Here is a 21,488-nt window from a genome sequence, read left to right as displayed (position 1 = left end):
AAATAAATTGAATCTATTAGTCCTCTGGATTTACCACCACTGCTATGGATGTACTGGTAGTCGTCTCTCTTTCACTTTTATGTTCATTAAATGGCTGACCAACAAAATTAGCTACTATTTCACTAGTGTTGGTAAATACGCTTTCAATATCAATATATTGGATATAAAAAGCTAAATAAAAGGCAATGATAATAAAAATAGTTTTTACTTTTTAAAAAATTTTTTAGTATAAATATAATTAATATTTGTTTATGAAAGTCATGTCTCTCTTTCGTATGGTTGAGCCATAAAAAAGCTAACGATTTTTGGTATTTCATGTTTTTTGGCACAAAATATCTTTCATACATATATATATAATAAAATAAAACTCAAAATAAAATTGAAAAAATCAATTTCTGAAATCACATTTGATTGCCTGTTAAAAATATTACAATTATATATATATATATATATACGGTAAATATAAGTGAAGACAACTGAGCACTGGTAGTCTGGCACTATTACCGTACATATAAATTATTATCAATTAAAATGGCATAAAACATAATTAGGATTTATGTAATGATAAAATTAGTTAATTTTTTATGCATTTGACTTATTTATTGCACAACAAGTTAATTAACAAAACTATATTTATATAATATTAGTAAATATTTTTTTGATATAACAAAATCAAATTAATCTAGAAAATTAATGTACATAAATATATTTATATGTAATATATATTATAGATTGAATATATAATTTGTATTAAATGAATACATAAAGTAGTTAATAGTAAAATATTTTGGGCGTTTGCACACAAAAAAAATATAAAGTTTTCATTTTATTGTATATTTATTATATTAATGCTAAACTATACATAAATTTTTAAATTAAATGTTTTAAATAATAAAAAATTATTTTTAAAACAGGACCACCCGGACCTCCAGGACCTGCTGGCCCTCCCGGCCGAAAGGTTTGATACATCATTGTTTTAATATCATATAAATTATATACTAACTAAAGGATTAAATTATTTAAATTAATAATAATTATTATGTGATATTAACACAAACTTCAAACTACAATCAATTCAGTAGTTCATGAAATATATATACATTTTCATAATTGATTTATTATTAATAATGTTATTTTTAAATGTAATGTTTTTATGTGTTATTTTTAAAAATATCTGTTTGAAAAAACATTTTGTGTTTAAGTTTGCATTTTTTTGACTGAAAACAAGTACACAATTTGTTAAATTAATTTTAATTTTTTCTGTTAACTTTTGTTACGTTTGTGATTTGTTAGCACATATACAGTATATACAGTATTATATACCATAAGAAAACATTAATGTCAATTGACTTTAATTATCATTATATCATGGATTGACACGTGTGTGTGGGTGTAGTGCAGGGGTTATTACATAGCATTGTTGATTAGTGTTTGAATTTTTAACTACAAAAATTGATAAAAATAATTTTGTTATTGGGAGGGACACCTCCCATCCCAGTGAATTCCTAAAATAATATGTCAATCCCTGAAAAATATATGTATATAATGTATATGTTGTTGATTTTTCCGTCCCCTTCCATCCAATTAAACAAACACATCGTTTATTTTATTTGTTTCACTGAAAATGCATATATAATAATATAATGAATACAATATATAAATATATGTTTTGTTTGAATGACATCCAAAAATAATTAATTAATCTTTCATTTGTTGGTCGTTTTCATTTGAATAGAGAGTGACAAATAAGACATCCGTTATTTGTTCACCCCTACTGTTCCCTCTCCCCAATCGCATTCACACACACCAACAAACACAACTTTCCCTTTCAATTATTAGCCCATTTTCTTTCAACTAAATGTTAAAATACATATAAATATCTATTATGTGTTGATTTATGTCACAATTGTTTTCTATATGTCTTTCCACATCTCTCCCCCAATTTTATGTCTCCAATATCTAGGGTGACGTCGGTATTGCCGGTCCTCCCGGTGAACATGGTGAAAAGGGGGACAAGGGTGAAAGGGGGCGCAGGGGTAAAAGGGTATATATTGAAACTCTTTTTTGAGCTAACATTGTTATCATCTTTTTTAGCCAATTGTTTAGTATTTTTAAATATATTTATTTATCTGTTTGTTTTTAAAAATTCAATTAATAATGACTACTACTACTACTACTCTCAGCATCTCATCAGTGAACACCCCCTTTAAAAAACTACATCAGCCATAGATTATAATATGTGAACCACAAAATAAAATAAAAATCTGAGGCAAAAAAATATACCAGCAATTCAATTATCAAAAAATGCAAACAAATTGTGTACTTAAAAAACACTACATTAAATGTTAATATTTATTTACATATGTAATATATGTTGTATCATTTAAAATTTGTGTAATATAAATGTTTTTTATTTCATATAAAAAATAATTTATATGAATATTTCTAGAGTAATATCTATTATGTGTTATATATGTGTACTTATCTTTTAAAAAACTAATGGTTTGATTCCCAAATGGATACACCGCACACATAGTATATTAAATACTAAACATTATTACAGTTATGTACCGCTTATATATATATCTAAKATAAAAGTCCACATATTTCGAAATATATAAATATGGATTATTTAAACATTTTTCATAATATAGTTAATGTGTTTTATTCACCTTTTATTTCACTCTTTTTCTATCATCTCTTTTCTATTTTAACAAAACATAACATAACTTTATATATATATATATATTATATTAATATCTACGGAATCAATACTAATATGTTTTTATCACTCACTCTCCTCCCAAAACAAACTAAATGTATTTATGAACGTAAGTAAAACTTTTCTATGCTTTATATAAATATCTATATATATATATATATTTTTTATATGTAAAATATTGTGTGCATATAACCCATTTCCCCTTATCATTTAAACTACCCGCACCCCCACTATCATTGCGTGTCTGTGCCTAAACAATACCGTTTTCTATGTCATCATATAAAACCTGTAATAACTATTTTCTTCCTATTGTTTCCTCGAAACCTATTGTTCACATCGATTGACGGCTAAAGAAATCGGTTTTCTTTTTGTTGTTTTGTTTTGTCTTCGCATAACATCTTTATGTAGAATATTCTGGTTATATATTATTATATGTTTTAATGAATTCTATATTATCAGCAAATATTTAGTTTTTTTGTCATTTTAATTGTGTGCACATATAATATATAAAATAAATACTTTATGTTATAGCATTTTTTTGACAAATTTCAATAACTCATGGATAATAATAAAGCAGAAATAAATTTTGTTATCATAACTTTATAATAATATTTATTTTGATTATTATTATTAAAATTTATTATATTATAAGTTAGGTGCAAATGAAAGACATTTTTATATGTGAACAAAAAAATGTTGTGTCCAGATTTTTAATTTAGTTATTCATATAGATATAATATTTTGTAATAATTTATTTTTATTATTATAGTCTATATAATAGAATCGGAAAGTATGCGTGAATTTTAGTAGTTATACATATATACACTTTAATGTATATAATTTATATAAAAGTTATGTGAATTTATCAATATATATATACATAAAGTTTCTTATCAACAAATTATCATTTTGTTTAGCAATTCATGCGTTTACTTTCATCCTAATAGTCACATAGAGAGAGTATGATATAAGGTTTATATAAATAATAATACAAATATATTGAAAAAAATTTCAATACATTTAGAAAATTTTATTTTTAGCATTTACTTTAGTAATTCAACTGTTATTGCAAACTAAAATTTTTATTATTATATTTTCTATTAATAAATACATGTATAATATACCGAATATTGCAAGTTTACAGTATATATATATATATATATATATAAAGTTAAATATATGCAAATACCTTATCGTTTGTAACACATTTAATTGTGAATTATGTACTAATTATGTTAATCTACTATATTTTTAAAAAGATTTATCGCTAATTATAATGGCATGAATTGCATACATACATGCATATATACGTATTATTATAATATTTAACTTTTTTTGTATACATAATATCACATAAATATATAAATGTCATGTTAGATGAAATTAAAATCTAATATAACATACAGTATGTCTTACACATACATATACAGTACACACACTTTCTATAGAGATTTATAGTACTTATGAATTAAGTTTTGACTCTTTTTTTATTTATTTTTCTTTAGCCGTCAATAATAATCAGAAATGTGTTATTTAATGTTTACAACTATGTGTTTAATTTATAAATACTTTATTCATATGCATTATATTGTAAATATATACTTTATGTATGCGTGTGTTAAATGTTGCTGCAAAAGTTTTTAAAAACTTTTAAATACAATTTCATTATAAGAAATCTATAATAACTTATAAATAACAAAAAAATGTTTTCTTTTTGCAAATATTTCTAATACGAGACATTGGAGTTGAAATTTTTGCCATTAATTAGTTATCAATCAATAATTTTTGTTTTCAAAATAATATTAAGTCAGTAATTGCCTTCAAGACATAAATAACTAATTATAGCTATTTTTTGATAAATAATAATTATATAAAGATTTATATCACAGAATATGTTATAACTTATATATATATATATAAGTACTGTATATATGATATGCACACAAAAATATGATATTTGTTACATTATTTGTCATTATATATGACAACAAAAATTTGATCCGAAAGATTGACTTTTTCTTTATTTGATTGATTGTTAACTGCGAGTTGTATATTAGCGGAAAATAAGATTTCAACTCTAATTAATGTCAATTTTTACTAAAGTATATCTCATTTTTAGATTTATTATTATTTATCAATATATCTATCTTTTCCTCTATTTATCACTCATTTCATTCTTCTTCTTTTTTTGTTATTAAATAAATACATTTTATTTTTTTAAATATTTATTATATTATAATAGCAAAGTAAACACTAAAAATATAAAAACAAATTGATAAAAAACTAAAATAATAAATCAATAATAAAATTTTTAAAATAAGCAAAAATATGGTATACCTATTTTGCATACATGTATTTGTGTGTAAAAATATTTAATTTATCAAAGTTTGCGAAAAATTTTGTTTTTAACCAAAAAATAAATAAATGCTGAATCAGTTTAGCTTTTCAATTGATAATAAAATTATATGAATTAATTTAGTAGATATAAAATGTTCATTTTATTTCATTGTACAGTACAATACAGTATTACACATGTATATATAATTTAAATGATAAACAAAAAATAGATATATAAATTTAAAAACAAATAATATAGACTTTAAATTGATTTCACATATAAACTACTAGATATTTCTGTTGGTTATTGATTTTTTGTTTTTAAGCAATTGAAGGTTTATTTGTTAACAGACAAATGCATTGTTTCACACACACACACACACACACACATACATACACACACTTAACTGTTTTTCCCTATTTTACTAAATAACAACTAAATGCTTGAAACACACCAACAACAAGAAAATGTGATACTAAAAGACAAGTGTTTTACTTTTGAGACATAATTACTCGTGTATTGGCTTGTTTTGGTCGACAACATTATCAACAGAGAGAGAGAGAGAGAGAGAGAGAGAGAGAGAGAGAGAGAGAGAGAGAGAGAGAGAGAGAGAGAGAGAGAGAGAGAGAGAGAGAGAGAGAGAGAGATGTGGATATGATTAAGTCACTGATAGGAGATCTAACACACAATCAGAAGAAGCAAAAAAAACCAGAAGAGCTGCCATAATGTCTGTCTTTCAGCGATTATAACAAAGATTTTTTCATAAAAAAACATATATAGAAGTTTGAGTGAGAATTAGTCGAGAGAAAAAATATATATTTATATTACTATTTTTAGTTTTACCATTGAGTGATACATATCAGAGAAAGAAAATTTTTTAATATTTCTCAACAAAATCTATTAAAAAAACAGCGAAACACATCAGTTTTCTTTCAATATAATCATAACATCGAAGGATATCTGAGTTTTTTTTCATGTAATAACACGAAAAAATAAAACTTGAATAATATTCAACACACTTGTGTTTGTTGTATGAATGTATAAATTGATTGTATTGTATGCCTTGTACTGTATACACATATAAGTGTAACCATCAGAGAAAAGTTTAAATATCTTCCAAAAAATATAGTATTATTTAGTTTTTGTTTGTTTGTCTGTTTGTTTGCTATTTAAAAGGATTATGATTTAAGATATGTTTTTTGGAGTGAGTTTTTATTTCCTTAAAGATTATATGTCTATAGCTGTGAGCAAAATAAACTACAATTTGTATGATTAAACACTCGTAAATTTTTTTTTAAAGATTGTATTGTATTTCCACTGTACTGTATGTGTGTGTTTGCTGTATGAAACTTGACTATAAGAGAGAGAGAGAGAGAGAGAGAGAGAGAGAGAGACAAATTTAATGATATATATTTTTGTTATATATAAGTACATATAATTTTTATAGTTAGTTTTTAAAGGGAAATGGGAATTGATTTTTCTTAACAAAATTAAAGTTATTTTTTATTTTGTTATCAAATAATGTTTTTGGTGACAGAAAGACACAGAAATATAGACTTAATATTTTTTATTTGACAAAATAGAAAGAGAGAGAGAGAGAGCGACATTCGTGGTTATCATATGATCAGTAAAATAAATATATTATTTTTTGACACCAACTATTACCAGTCGTATGAATATAATATTTAAATTTCAATAAAAGTAGGACTACTCATCAAATAGCCGACACCACTCTTATAATACCGATTGTGACGGACAGACAAACATTCAGTCAGACAGACAAAGCTTATTATAGTTTTGTTTGATCTTAACATTTATGGCATCAAAATCTTCATATTATATATTTATTTAGCTTTGATGGCACTTATTGTAAACACCAGACATAGTGAGAGACAGAGAGAAAGAGAGAGAGAGAGATGTTTAGTACCCATAACTTGACGACCGATTCTCTCTATAAAACTAAAATAAATACACTTTTATAGCGATATTGCTTTTTCTTTATAGTATTTTTCCAATACCTATCACTTTTATAAGCTATTATAAGTGTATCATATTGTACTGTATAAGTGTCACTACTTAAGCTCAGGGATTTTTATACATACATTAAACTATTGTAAACTACAATATGCGATATAAAATGAAAACATTATTGTATTTATAAAAAAGTGAAATAAGAAGTAGTAGTCAAATATTTTACTTATTAAAAAATTTTGAATTATATATATATATATAATATTCATTTAAATGTAGAAATTGTTTTTAAAACATTAATATGACATTTATTTTGAATATTATTATGATTTTTCTAATAAAATATTAGTCTTTTTTGAGGAAAATTAAAATTGATTTTCACATCAATGGCTTTCTCTTTTCTATTATTGTTTCACATATCTTACATATATTTTAATAGCTTTTATATGTAAAGTTACAATACATTTTTATACACTATATTTATAGTTAAAGTCCAATAATATATAATAGCTTAAGTCATAATAGGTTTTGTATTATTAGTTTATATATAAGAGAAGAGGCATTTATTATAGTCTATGTGTGCAAAATAAAAATGATTTTTTCATTTAAGTATTTTTCTGTATGTGGTGTGTGTGTGAAAATAAAAATCAAATGAAATTTTAAATATATATAAATATATATCATATATATTATGGTTTCTAGTGAAGAGGTATCTGTATTTCAAATCTATACATTTCTCTCAACTTTTATCATTATATTTACACAAACGCTATATATATATATATATATATATATTTGACTAATGACTGAATAAATGAATGAATGAACGATTGGTTGACTTTTTGTGTATTAGATTTGATGCTTAACTCACAACTTTTGGATGTCGACGACGACTACTGTCTCGACTAATATAATCTGAATGATCGGTACAGTAATAGTAATATAATAGTCATCACTAAAGTGATATTGTTAGAGAGAGAGAGAGAGAGAGAGAGAGAGAGAGAGAGATTTTGGTATTAAAAATACACTTTTAGCTGGAATTCAGTTAATAATTAATGAATTTATTTATATTACGATAAATGTTAATATAGTTGAGTAGTCAGCAAAAGGATTAGATGAAAGAGAGAGAGAGAGAGAGAGAGAGATTATTGAATCCAAAAATATCCCTAAAAATAAATTAACAGTAGATTATCAATAAGTGTTTATAAAATAAGTTTATTTCCGACACTTTAATTACATTAATCCAAAAATTGCTTCGAGTTGTCAAAATTGGAGTAAAACTCAATAATTATACGAAAATAACAACAAAAAACGAATATTAAATAAATATTTATATCATTTTTTAAAAATGAGATACATTTTATTTAAGTTATATTATAAAATTAAATAATAATAAATAAATTTTAAAAATGAGATATACTTTTCTTGAGTTATATTAAAATATACATTAATAATAATAATTAAAATAAAATAATATATAATTTTCTAATAATTTAGTAATTTTAATAATTTTGACTGTTTTTAGGGCAAATCTGGTAAACCTGGACTTCGTGGTGAATCTGGAGAGGCGGGAGTCAAAGGTGAAGCGGGAATTCCCGGTGAATTTGGACCTAAAGGAGACATTGGACTGCCGGGCACTCAGGGCGAGAGAGGTTTCCCTGGAAATGATGGACAATCGGGTCCTCAGGGACCTCCTGGGTTGCCCGGTGCTGCCGGTCAAAAGGGTAGGCACATTAGGCATATATTGTAATACAGTAACTATATATAAGCTAATGTAAATTGAGCATAACATAATAAATTATGTGTTATTTTTATGCTAATTTGTAGGACAACCTGGCGATATGGGTCCACCAGGTATGATGGGACCACCTGGTTTGCCCGGTCCGCCTGGAAAGTTGGGACCCAAAGGTATAAAAAATATATTTACTATAAATAAAAAATAATTAATTTATTAAATATTGTATACTTTTGTGTTTGATTTTAGGCGATCGCGGAGATAAAGGTGACGCTTCGGTATGTATTTTGTTGTTGAATACTATCACTGAAAAATCATATTTAATTTATTATTTAAATTACTGATTTTTAGGCTACACTCGGATTCATGAAACAAGATTATGAAGCTTTCGGCGACAGATTCGACCCCGTTGGCCGTCCCGGTCCACCCGGACCTCCCGTAAATACAATCGATGATTATTTAAAACAAACATAATTTATTAATTTTATTAATTAAGGGTGAAATTGGACTTCGAGGACCTCCCGGTATCAAAGGTGATACTGGTTTTAAAGGAGAGTCAGTGAGTTATTCGCTTTTTTATTAATTAATTTTCCCTAAATTTGATTTTGATTGTATTTTTGTGTCCACTTTAAGGGTGATAAGGGAGATGTCGGACCAATGGGATTACCCGGACCTATGGTATCATCTAATTGTTTACATATAATCAACTTTCCTATTACTAAATTAAACTAGTCTATCGATAATTATTGAAATTTTAAATATTTTAATTATAAAATCTTTTTTTTTGTGACATTTAAGGGCAGTAAAGGTGAACCGGGAGACCTCACTTCAACCACTGATTTGATGGTATGAAAAATATACCGAAAATAAAGACAAACTAATGATAATAATAATAATACTGATATTAATAATAATAATAATAATAACACAAATTAAAAAGCTGCCAAATAATTGATGTTAATTGTTTTGCTAAATAAATAACAAAATTAATAATTGCCAATAATAATAATTAAAACAATAACAATTATAATACTCATTTATTAATAATTTAATGTGTTTTATATAAATAATATTAAATAACAAAAATGAATAATAGAAACACAAATCAAAAATAACAACTAATAATTGCATTTTTTGATAATTTAATTGTATTTTAAAACACAAGTGTCTGTTGTATTTGTCTGTGTGTTCATAACATATAAATAACTTTATTTAAAATATTATGTAATTTAATAACATTTATATACAGTATTTATAGATATATATATATAGTTTTATTATAATTTTTAAACACAATTTTTCATTTCTAATAAATTAATACAATAATACGGTATATATATAAATATATTAGAAGAGTTAAACAAACATATCTACAAAACATTTTTTTTATAAAAAAACATTTTATTTTGAATATTATTGTATAATTAGTTTAAAAATTTTAATTTATACTAAAATTATTATTTATACATGTATAAATATATAACTATTATTTACAAACAAAAGATATTGATAATATTTTTGCCGTTTATTTGCAATTAACAAACAAACCAAGCAATCATGCTTAATAATAAATAATTAAAATTTAATTAAATAAAATAAATAATCTAACATTTTTCAATTTAAAAAAATAATTGCTTCAAAAATAATTGAAACTAAAAACAATTGCAAACATATAAACAAAACAAAAATCATTATTATTTTAGAAAACTAATCAAACAAATAGAAACCAACGGATGCTGTGAGAGAGTAGTGGTCTGTCATTTAAATTAAATTAAATTGAATTTTATATATTTTTCTAATTGTTTTTATTATCAAAATTCAATGTACTTGTATTTCATTTATTGTATGCTAATATAATTAATTTTTTAGTCATATAATATAATATTTTGTTTTGTTTTGTTTTAATTTTGTTCCTAACGAGTGTTATTTATTATAATTATTAATTGCAATCATTTACTGTATTATGAGATGCGTGTAAAAAAGCATTGCATTTGTATGATATTGTGGTCATTCCTGTTATGACTTCCCATTTATAGGGAGCGCCCGGTTTGGACGGAATCAAAGTATGTCTACCAATTTGTTTATATTATAAATATATATAAAATAGTAAAATATATTAATATTAAATAATAATTTTGTATAATTAACTAGTTTATCAATTTTAATTGATATACATTAGCATATATAATAGTATATGACGTTAATTTGCAAATATAAATATTTTTAATACTGTTTTTTTATTTATTAAATTTATAAAGTTTTACGCTTTTATCTATTTATACATTTAACAAAAATGCTTTACATCCTTAAACTAAACTATAGTTTTTTATTTTATTTTAATAGCCTTGTTCATATTTAAAATGATATTTTTTATATATATTAATAACAAAACAAATAGCATTGAATTTACGTTTAAAATATTTTATTCACACATAGTATTTAAGTGATGAAATTTATAAATTTTCTATTAATAATAAATAACTTTTATTACTGTTTGTTGATTATAATTTTTTATGATTAATATAGTTTATCATTGCTTTTAATTAATATTTGATTTATATCAAATTAGTAATTGTTTTTTAAAAATAATATAATGACATTTTGTTTTTTCAATGAAACATAAAGTAAAATAGTAATCAACAAATAATTTTTATGGTATATTTTTATTTAATTATTTTATTGTTATATTTATATATATAAAGTTTATTATTATTAATTTATGGCCATATTTTGTGGTAATAAATTTAAATCAGTGATTCACATTTAGCCCTTCAAACCCTAAAAACACATATTAGTATTAATACTTTATTTGTTATCATTTAAACAATAATAAAAGTAATATAATAAAATTGTTTTTTATAAATAATTACTTATAGTATAATCAACTAAATTTATAGTTATATACCTTAAAATATATTTATTATTATTAACTTATTATTAAAAATATTTTTATAATCTTATATATTACGGGTATATTTAATAATCATAGGGAATAATAGGTGATATGGGACCGCGTGGCGAAAAGGGCGAACCAGGCCTTCCCGGCACTGATGGCATACCCGGCTTACCGGTTCGTTACCCGAAACAAAACTCTACCCAAATATCGCACCAAAAATAAATTAATATATTTAAATCACAAACAATTTGATTGATTGGATTGATTGAAATTCAGCACCAAATACAAGCAATCAATTATATATATTTATATATATATATATATATCACCTGTTTTTTATAAACTACTTGTGCCTCACTTATCTGTAATCTGTATTGTTGTCTGTGACCACAAACTATCATCACTTGCAATATGCTTTTGATTTTGATTTTGTTGTTAATTATTTTTATTGTTGTCATTAATGTTGATGTTGATGCTGACATAGTAGTAGTTTTTGTTGTTTTATTGTTATTATTTTTATTTTAACTTTTGTTTTTACTTATATATATATATATAACTAACTAACAAACATAATACTGTACTTATAATTTATAACCTCCTTATATAATACATGATAATTAATGACAATATTTTTTCTTTTTTTCTCTCTTTCTTTTTCTGTCTCTTTCACTGACATCCCTGTCCTCAACTCTATATGGTGCCCAAGGGTCCAGTTGGTCCGATCGGAAATCCGGTAAATGACTTCCCTATAAAATGATGAATCTCTCTCTTGTTTTATTTGTTATGTTTTTTATTTATTTTTATTTATATACATAGATATATCTCTATTGTCTTTAGTTTTTTTTTGTCATACATTTTAATGTCTCACGTATTATTACATTGTGTGTGTCCTCAAGTGTGTTATATAACACACACACACATATGGTTTGTTGTTGTGTTGACAAAAAAATATTTCAAAAAGTTTTTTTTAGTATTATTTTGTCTGTGGATTTGTTTACTCTCTAAGCATTGTGTTTGCATTATTTATTATCCTTATTATGATTTATTCAATTAATTTCCGACTTATTTATAAATACAGTATTTTTATTTAAAATATATATATTATTATAATAATAATAAATATATGCTCATTGCATAATTAATTCAGTAAAAAATAAAAATAATAATAACTATAAAAAACCATAACTATAATATTAATAACTATAATAAAAAAAATTTAGGTGAGAGAGCACTGAAAAAACTGTCATTTTGCTAACCATGCGATTGATTGTATGCATTGTTTTATATGTATTTTTTATTATTATTTTATTTGCTTTTGTTTATTTAGTTTACAATTTTTGCATTAGCTTTCAATTCACATTTAAAATTTGGTAATTATTATTATTGTCTATTTTGTTGCCTTAAGTTTAATAGTTTAGGCTCTTTCTCTCATAAAAATCTAAAAACTTTTTGACGCTCATTAGTGTAACAAACCTATGCAAAAAAAACACTCACTCACTCACTCACTCAATCTCAATGATCACCAAAAATATTTGCATAAGTTTTAGATTTGGTGTCTTTTTGTTTTATTTAAAAAAAAACTTTCAAAATGTATTACATGTTTTAAGTAATTGTTGTTATGTTGTTAAAGCACTTTCTTTATACATATATAAATAAATTATTTATTTATTCATTCGTTCATTCATTTAGTTAATTCAGTCATTTATTTATTTATTCATTTAATTCATTCACTCATTTAATTCATTTGTTTTAATAATTTATTAAGAGTTAAGAAATAAAAGCAAAATAAGTGAAATACAAAATTATTTTTTATTTGGCGGGTTTTCTCTCTTTAACATATATTAAATAAATTATATATTTTAGAAAATTTCTATTATTATTTTTCTCATTAATTTTATCCACATAAACGCACAATTGGCTTATTTTATTAGTTGTTTACAATTTATTAGTTGTATTATATATATATTATAAATAATAGACTTTGAAGATTTTAAATTTTTCATTGTTTAAAAAATATAAATTATATTTTTAGGGCTTAAATATGAGTTTGATATTTCTACACAAAAATAGCAACGATTTTTAATAGTGATAAAAATAATTACTTAATGTTTTTTCTTTCTCTATATATATATTAAGCTCTTTTTTCAAATAAATTTCACTTAATTTGTTGCTTATTTATGACTTTCAAACAACTCATATGTATATATATATATATAATTTATATATATTAAGTTCCTAGTAGTTGTTTTACTAGACATTTATATGTATTGATTTATATACACAGAATTTTGTGATTATTTTTTTGTTAGTTTTTTATTTTTGTTACAAAAACCAATCTCTAGTGTGTTTAAACCCTATCCTCATTAAATAACTCGTTGTTTAAATACTGTATTAGTCTATTACTGATCACTATTATTAGAAGCTATTATTACTATTTTTTTGAGCAATGAAAACACTAAATTTTTGTGTAATTAGTTGTCATAAAAAATTATTTTTGTCGTGTACTGTATATATATATATATATATATATGTGTGTATTTATTTAGTTAGTTTTTTCTATCTCTCATCTCATTTGTTTGAAACCAATAAGTTTTTTTGAGACAATAAATTATATGCTAATATATTGCCATCATTAATATATTAATATATTATCTGCTTGTTTACCTCTCCCTATCCATTGCTTCCCCTCTTGGAAAACAACTGACCCAATATATTATAGGGCAAACCTGGACGCAGAGGTGATAAGGGTTCACAGGGAGAAAAGGGTGATAAAGGAGATCAGGTATATAGCATTTGGTGGTTATTGTTGTAGACTTTATATATGTATTTTGAGACCCATTTCCCATTTGACGATAAAAAAAATATTTGAATGCACGAACAATAAAATTACATAATTATGCGCTTATATTATATTATCTATTATATTATGAAAATTGAATGACAATAATGGCTTTTAAATGTAAAATAAAACTCTGCCATATATTATATGATAGGGTGTTCCTGGACTCGATGCTCCCTGTCCTCTAGGGGTAAGTTGTTGCTCATTAAAAATCTTATCTCATACACAGTTTATTTCAATGATATCCTTGTGTAGACAATCACAGATTCATATAAACTTTACATACTGTACATAAATACAGACACTCAGTAACACATCCCAGTGCTTATAGCACACATGTAGCTGTGTGACACCCCTCCCTTTAATTTAAATTTTTAAAGAATATCTCCGAATACCCTCTCATTTCTCTGACTAAAACTCAACGGGTGTCGGGAGCTCACAATCTTAACCTCAAAAAAATAAAATAAAAATAAAACAGACAAAAATAAAAGAAACACTCATAAAAAATCAGTGCCAATAATACAGTACTATTGCCAGAAAAAAGTCATAAAATAATTTTTTTTCTCTCTGTTGTGTTTAATACTAATAATCTCCGTATGCTATGAACAGGTCGATGGACTACCACTGCCGGGCTGTGGCTCCAGACTGTTCCCTGGCGTAAGTTTGCCTGTACTGACCATTATATTAATATATATACCGGTTTTATCGGTGATAATAATAATACTTAAATAGAAACTCTATAGAAAAGTAGTATAAATCAAAAGTCACAGAAAGATTATCATTAATTTTTTCGGGACAAAAAAATTGATATTCAAAAACTCTTTTTAAATATATATATAATGGTAGTAGAGATGAAAACCATATATGAAAAAATAAAACAAAAATATGTATTAAAAACCATTATCTGTTTTTGTTGTTGTTTTTAATATCCCATTTCCCCCAATGGTTAGGCACCACAACCACCACCACCAGAGGGTCCAAATATACTATAATACTTGCAATGCTTTTAATAATACATAATATGAAAATTAAAAAAATTTCGTAACAATAAAATAATAATAATAACAATCGCTTTTTATCTGACGAAAACTGTTAATATAATTATATAGAAATAAATTTATAAATTATAAGATAATAATTAAATAAAAATATAATAATAATAATAAAAATTGCTAATCAACTAACACAATGCTTAATAATCGACGCTTTAATAATCAAACGTCAAATTAACTACCATTAAATGTATTTTATAATATACTGTATATACAAACTGCAAATGTAAGTTTCATTTACTAACATTTTCATTAGTATTAATGTAGTATTATTATGTAATAATATATTACTTAATACCTCTCTCTCTCTCTCTCTCTCTCTCTCTCTCTCTCTCTCTCTCTCTCCTAAAAACATATTTACACCAAAATTTACTTAAACTAAAAGTTATATCTAATTGTATTTGTTTCTCTTTAATGTCCAAATATTGTATTTTTATTTCCCTCGTTTTCAAATGTCGATAAATATTTATTTAATCTATTTTTATCATTTATTTTTCAATTCAATACTTATATAGTCCTCTCTCTCCTCTCCTCTCTTTCTTTCTTTTTTTTCTCTCTCTCTCTTTCTCTTATTTTTATTTCGTACTCTTATTATTATTATTACCATTGCTTTATTATATATATAACTTGTTTGTCTCAAATGTTATTTTATATACATTATATTGTAGTCAATGTATACAAAATTTATTATTTATTATAGTTTTCTTTCTATTTGTTGAAAATATATATTTAATAACAGTATCTATTGTGTTTATACTGTTTTATAAATGTATATATTTTATTACTGTGTATATACAGTATAAATAAAGACAATATTGACTATTATTATTATTACTTTATATGACTATTGAAAAATCTAATTTTTTTATTTATATATACAGTATTCATATAATAATAATATTTTTTTCATTACATGTTTCACCAAAACCCCAGCTAACAACACAACAGCAGAGAAAGTCGTCAAAGAGGTCACAAAAGAGGTCACAGAAGAAGTTGCAATAAATCATCAGTGAATAGGAGTTTTAGACTCAACTCAAGTGCTGTACATTTATATATATATATATATATAAAATAAAAAATATATATATTGTAGTAGTCATAGGCAGAGAGTAGTATTAGTAATAAAAGGAACGAAAACTCATATATGATATATTAAAAAAAACTGGATTCAAATAACACATCAAACAAATACTTTATACTTATATAACTTGTATTATATATATATATTATATAACAGCTAACAGTAGAAACACAACCAACAACAACAACAGTGCAACAATCATCATCATCAACAACAACAACCTACAAGAGGAAAGACATTTAAAAATATAGAGGAGTGCAAAGTATTGAGTTCAACATTACTAGTGTGTCTGTGTGTGTGTATGTGCTATATATTGAGGGGAACGGGAGATAGAGATGTAGTACCCGACCAACAACAACAACACAACAACAAAAACTGGTGAACACAATCCAACAATAAATAAAAAAGAAGAAAAAGAAGAAAATTAGCCTAAAAGTCAAACTCGAAATATTAAAAAAACATTATATATATTATAAAATATAAATAAATAAAATAAATTGTTTTATATGTGTTGTTGTTGTAGGCTTTGAAACACAGTCGCGTTGCGGACACCAAAAAACAAGTCATGGTTTTTGAAAATTAGATTTTTTTTCTGTCGCACACATCATAATCACAATCACATCATTAACTATGTAATAATAATAATAATAATAATACAGTAATGATATAATTGTTGTGCAAAAAAATTTGTGTCCCTATTATTCATCCAATTTTTTGTCAACAATTTATACAAATTAACTGACAAACAAACAAAAAACTGAATGCAACTGATAAAACTTTTTTTCATTTATTCATTCATTCATTCATTCATTTTGAAGCAAAAAATAAAAATCATACAAAAAAGCGTCAAAAAATATAATTTTATAAATCAATTTCTCGCTCTCTTTTTTGTCTCTATCCGCGCAACCCTTTTCCCCAATATATAATATATATAAATGTTTGTATATAACATAGTTTTCCAAAAAAACTTCATTATATATAAATATACTGTAAATTATTAACAAACTTATGTTGTTTTTTAAATATATAATCTAACTGTGCTAACTATATCATCATATTTTTTGCTTCACAAGTCATACACACACACACACAGCACACACAAGTCATACAAACAATATCTCTCTGATAATAACTTATGGAAATTCATCAGAATTGGTGCCAAAACTCGTGTTTATATATATAATATTTATATAAAATTCGTGTCTAATTTTATTTGAAACAAATGCACAAATGGTGTGATCCGTTGAGTTTGAAAAAACAAAATAATAATAATAAATATATAAAAATAAAAATAATATTATCATTTGTAATATACAAATATATATATTTACAGATAGAGAGACTGCTGAAACAAACAGGAGGTGAAAGCCAATCAAACATCAAAACTATAAATTATATATTGCATAAAATAAGTCATACCATACCATATAACACACATAATTTACAATACATATAATATTGATATATACAATATAAATGTATATAACATACAGTACAATACAATTATTATCCTTACAGAAAAAAATTTTTTAATCAAAAAAGGCAAATGTATTGTGTCCTAAATATATTATACTTTATGTACTGTAGTATTAATATAACATACAATATAATTTATACTGTAGTATTCATACCATTGATAGACATTTACAGAGATGTCAAACAAATAAAAAAATTACATAAATTTGTTTTTATGTTGTTGTAGTTGTAAAAAATTTATTGAATTTCATATCAACTCACATTACCGTTATATACACAGTATATGTTTTTTATAAAGATTAATCATTTAATATAACATATTTATTTATTTCATTTACACATATTATATGAGTAATATATATATATATATATATATATTGTATACATATATATATATATATTATATAATAAAAAAATCAATGACAAAAACAAAGGTTCAATAAATTCTCTAAGGTTTCAAATAACTTAAATAAAAAAATTATTTTAAAAAATCCTATTCTATTGACTACCAAAATATTTTTGTTAAAATAAGTTATTTTTAAAAAATGTTATTTTTGCACTCTTTTTTATGTCTATATAAATTATGTAATTTTTACAATTGATTTCTTTGTTTTTGTATAATTTTTATTATTTTTATTTAATAATGTTTTTTCTTATTTTGCTATAATAATGTTAATAATAATAAATTATCTCAAAATTCAGTTATCACGAGAGCAATGAATTATTAACAACAAGTGATTAGAGAGAGAAAAAAAGTCTAATAAAACACAATAACAAACAATACATCACAGTTACTATTGCTATATATGAATATACAGTAATATATAAACCACTGTAGTTATAAGCTATTTAATAAATTATATATATATATATTTTAAAATATAAGAATAATAATAATTTTGCCCCATATATTTATTAAAATAAATAAATTAGATTAATTTAATAAATGTTTAATTAGAAAATTTATTTTAACTTCCATATACACTTACAGACATATACATTACAGTATTGTAATTTACTGTACACACATACAAACATAAATGACAAATATTTGAATATTTTATCAATACTAGTATGAAAACAAATAATAATAAAAATAATAATTTGAAAAATTGTGTATAAATAACATTTAATCTTGTATGACAAATGGTATATTATATATATACTGTATATATAAATCAATATTACGATAATAATTGTTTAGTTTTAGATCAATAATATAGTTTACAAATATATAAAAAGTTAATCAATAATATTAATAGAGCTATTATTTTTTTGGTAAATGTATACCGTTGACATTATATATATATATATATAATAAAAGAATACACAATAAAGTATATATTTAGCAAATCAATTTGATTTAATGACAATTAATTGACGTCAAAATATTTTAACTGTAATTTGATATGAATTTCAAACTTTTTTTTTACTGAATTTTCATGACTTTTCTAACAGAAAATGCTTATTATTACATAAAATACATATAAATAAATATATAATGTATATTTAAAAAAATCTAATATACATATTAAATACATATATATTGTATTTCTGGCATATCATAAAACATATATATATACTTACATACATTACAGAGAGCATATCATCACATTTTTTTCTAATATTAATATCTATATATATACTGTACAGTATATATATGAAAAAACATTGATATTCATCTTTTTCTGCTAAAAAATATTTATATACTTTCTAATGTATTTTATATACTATACGATTATTAATAATATTAAGTTTTAAAAAATAAAATATATTATGCATATTAAATATATGTAATATAAAAAAATATAATATTATATACTTATTAAAATTTTATATATATACACATATTAAAATATTATTATTATTATTAAAAGAAAATAAAAGATTATAATTGAATATATTTCTTAATGACATTATCAGACAAAAAGCAAACATTTATTACTTTGGGATAACAATGAGATATAATAAGCAGAGAAAAGTTTTTTCAGAGATTTTCATAATAATGAATATCAGATTCTTTATCAAATGTAATATCTATATATACAGTATATTATACATACATATACATACATATAAGTTATTATGTATATTATATTTATAAACTAAGTTATATTGTATGTAAATGTATAAATAACTTACATGTACATTTTATATACCTATAATTATATTAGAGAAATTAATTTACTTTGTTGCTATGAGCGTATATTATTTAAATTACAATTAAGTTAATTATATATATATATATTTGTCAATGTAGTGGAGACAAAATCAATAAAAAATGCATTGTGTTATATATTGCACAATACATATAACAATATAAAAAATGTTGCAAATGTCTATAAAATGAAAATGATATATAATACAATTTATATAATATAATTTTTTTTATATTAATATATAAAAATAGTTTACAAAATAATACATATAGTTTTGTAGATTAAAAGTGCATTATATTACAATTGTAATTTGAATTTTTATAAAAAAWTATTTTTCGTTTTGTAATATATTCCCACAATTAGACCCCTTAAAACCTGATTATCATAAATATTAATTTAATATATAAATACATATATATATTATGTATACTGTATATTGTATATATATAACTCTATTATTTTCTAGAAATATTCATTTATTATAACATTACCCGGATATTAGTGAGTAACTAGGAAACACTTGAATTTATTATATTAAACTGGACTTAATTTATAATTATTAAAAATTAAAACTCATTATCTTATAAATAGAGTATTAGTATTGTAATACTTTGTAATATAATAAATCTAATATATCAATTTGTTAACCGCATTGAATATATCGATAATTATTTATCAAAACTACAGGTATATACATATGAGTCATTATTTTTATTTAATTGATTAATAATTTATATATTAATATATTGTGTGTATTTTGCAAAATTTCCTTGAACGCTACCATATTTAGCTATGTTATTGCTAATTTATAAATATATTATAAATTAACATCCAGATACCATTAAAAAATAATAATAAATTAATTACAAATTACAATGCATTTACACAATTATAATCTATGATCTTTTTGTGTGTGTGTTTGTCAAAGTGAGTGAAAGTTATTTATTAATCAGTCACACATCATGTGTGTCGGTTATACAGTATTGTAGTGTACGGTAATGTATAATATATCATTATATGCTATTTCGCAATAATTAAAGTAAAAAATAAAAGTTATTAATAATCACTTGAAGTTTGTGTTCAATACTTGAAAAATTATGATAAAATCTATGGATCCATCCATACATTTGGGATCATGTGTTTGATGGATGATTGCAAAGACCTAATAATAGGTATCAAATACAAGTCAGCGAATATATATACTGTATATAAAAGTTTT

The 21,488-nt window shown here is 23.0% G+C and overlaps 1 protein-coding gene across 9 annotated transcripts in view; it reads left to right on the top strand.

Moving 5' to 3' along the window:
* The window catches only part of LOC128954008 (collagen alpha chain CG42342-like), a 31,316-nt gene extending 14,696 nt beyond the window's left edge, over positions 1-16,620 (top strand). For 6 of the 9 annotated variants that reach the window (XM_054299573.1, XM_054299567.1, XM_054299572.1 and 3 more), the window contains 13 exons: positions 915-958; positions 8,557-8,755; positions 8,859-8,939; positions 9,016-9,044; positions 9,118-9,204; positions 9,263-9,325; positions 9,400-9,444; positions 9,565-9,612; positions 12,369-12,395; positions 14,382-14,444; positions 14,656-14,691; positions 15,111-15,158; positions 16,487-16,620. In XM_054299573.1, coding sequence (XP_054155548.1) covers positions 915-958; positions 8,557-8,755; positions 8,859-8,939; positions 9,016-9,044; positions 9,118-9,204; positions 9,263-9,325; positions 9,400-9,444; positions 9,565-9,612; positions 12,369-12,395; positions 14,382-14,444; positions 14,656-14,691; positions 15,111-15,158; positions 16,487-16,555 — 839 coding nt within the window. In that variant the 3' untranslated portion in view covers positions 16,556-16,620. Of the gene's footprint in view, positions 1-914; positions 959-8,556; positions 8,756-8,858; positions 8,940-9,015; positions 9,045-9,117; positions 9,205-9,262; positions 9,326-9,399; positions 9,445-9,564; positions 9,613-12,368; positions 12,396-14,381; positions 14,445-14,655; positions 14,692-15,110; positions 15,159-15,451; positions 15,501-16,486 lie in introns of those variants that run through there. The other 3 variants (XM_054299566.1, XM_054299571.1, XM_054299574.1) reach the window with 3 other exon arrangements.
* Positions 16,621-21,488: the final 4,868 nt, after the last annotated feature.

The sequence above is a fragment of the Oppia nitens genome, unplaced genomic scaffold, assembly GCF_028296485.1.
Source record: "Oppia nitens isolate AA-2021 unplaced genomic scaffold, nextdenovo-longstitch-racon4-pilon3 scaffold24_pilon_pilon_pilon, whole genome shotgun sequence".
NCBI lineage: Eukaryota > Metazoa > Arthropoda > Arachnida > Sarcoptiformes > Oppiidae > Oppia > Oppia nitens.
The sequence above is the reverse complement of the archived record's forward strand: the minus strand, read 5'-3'. Positions and strand labels throughout refer to the sequence as shown.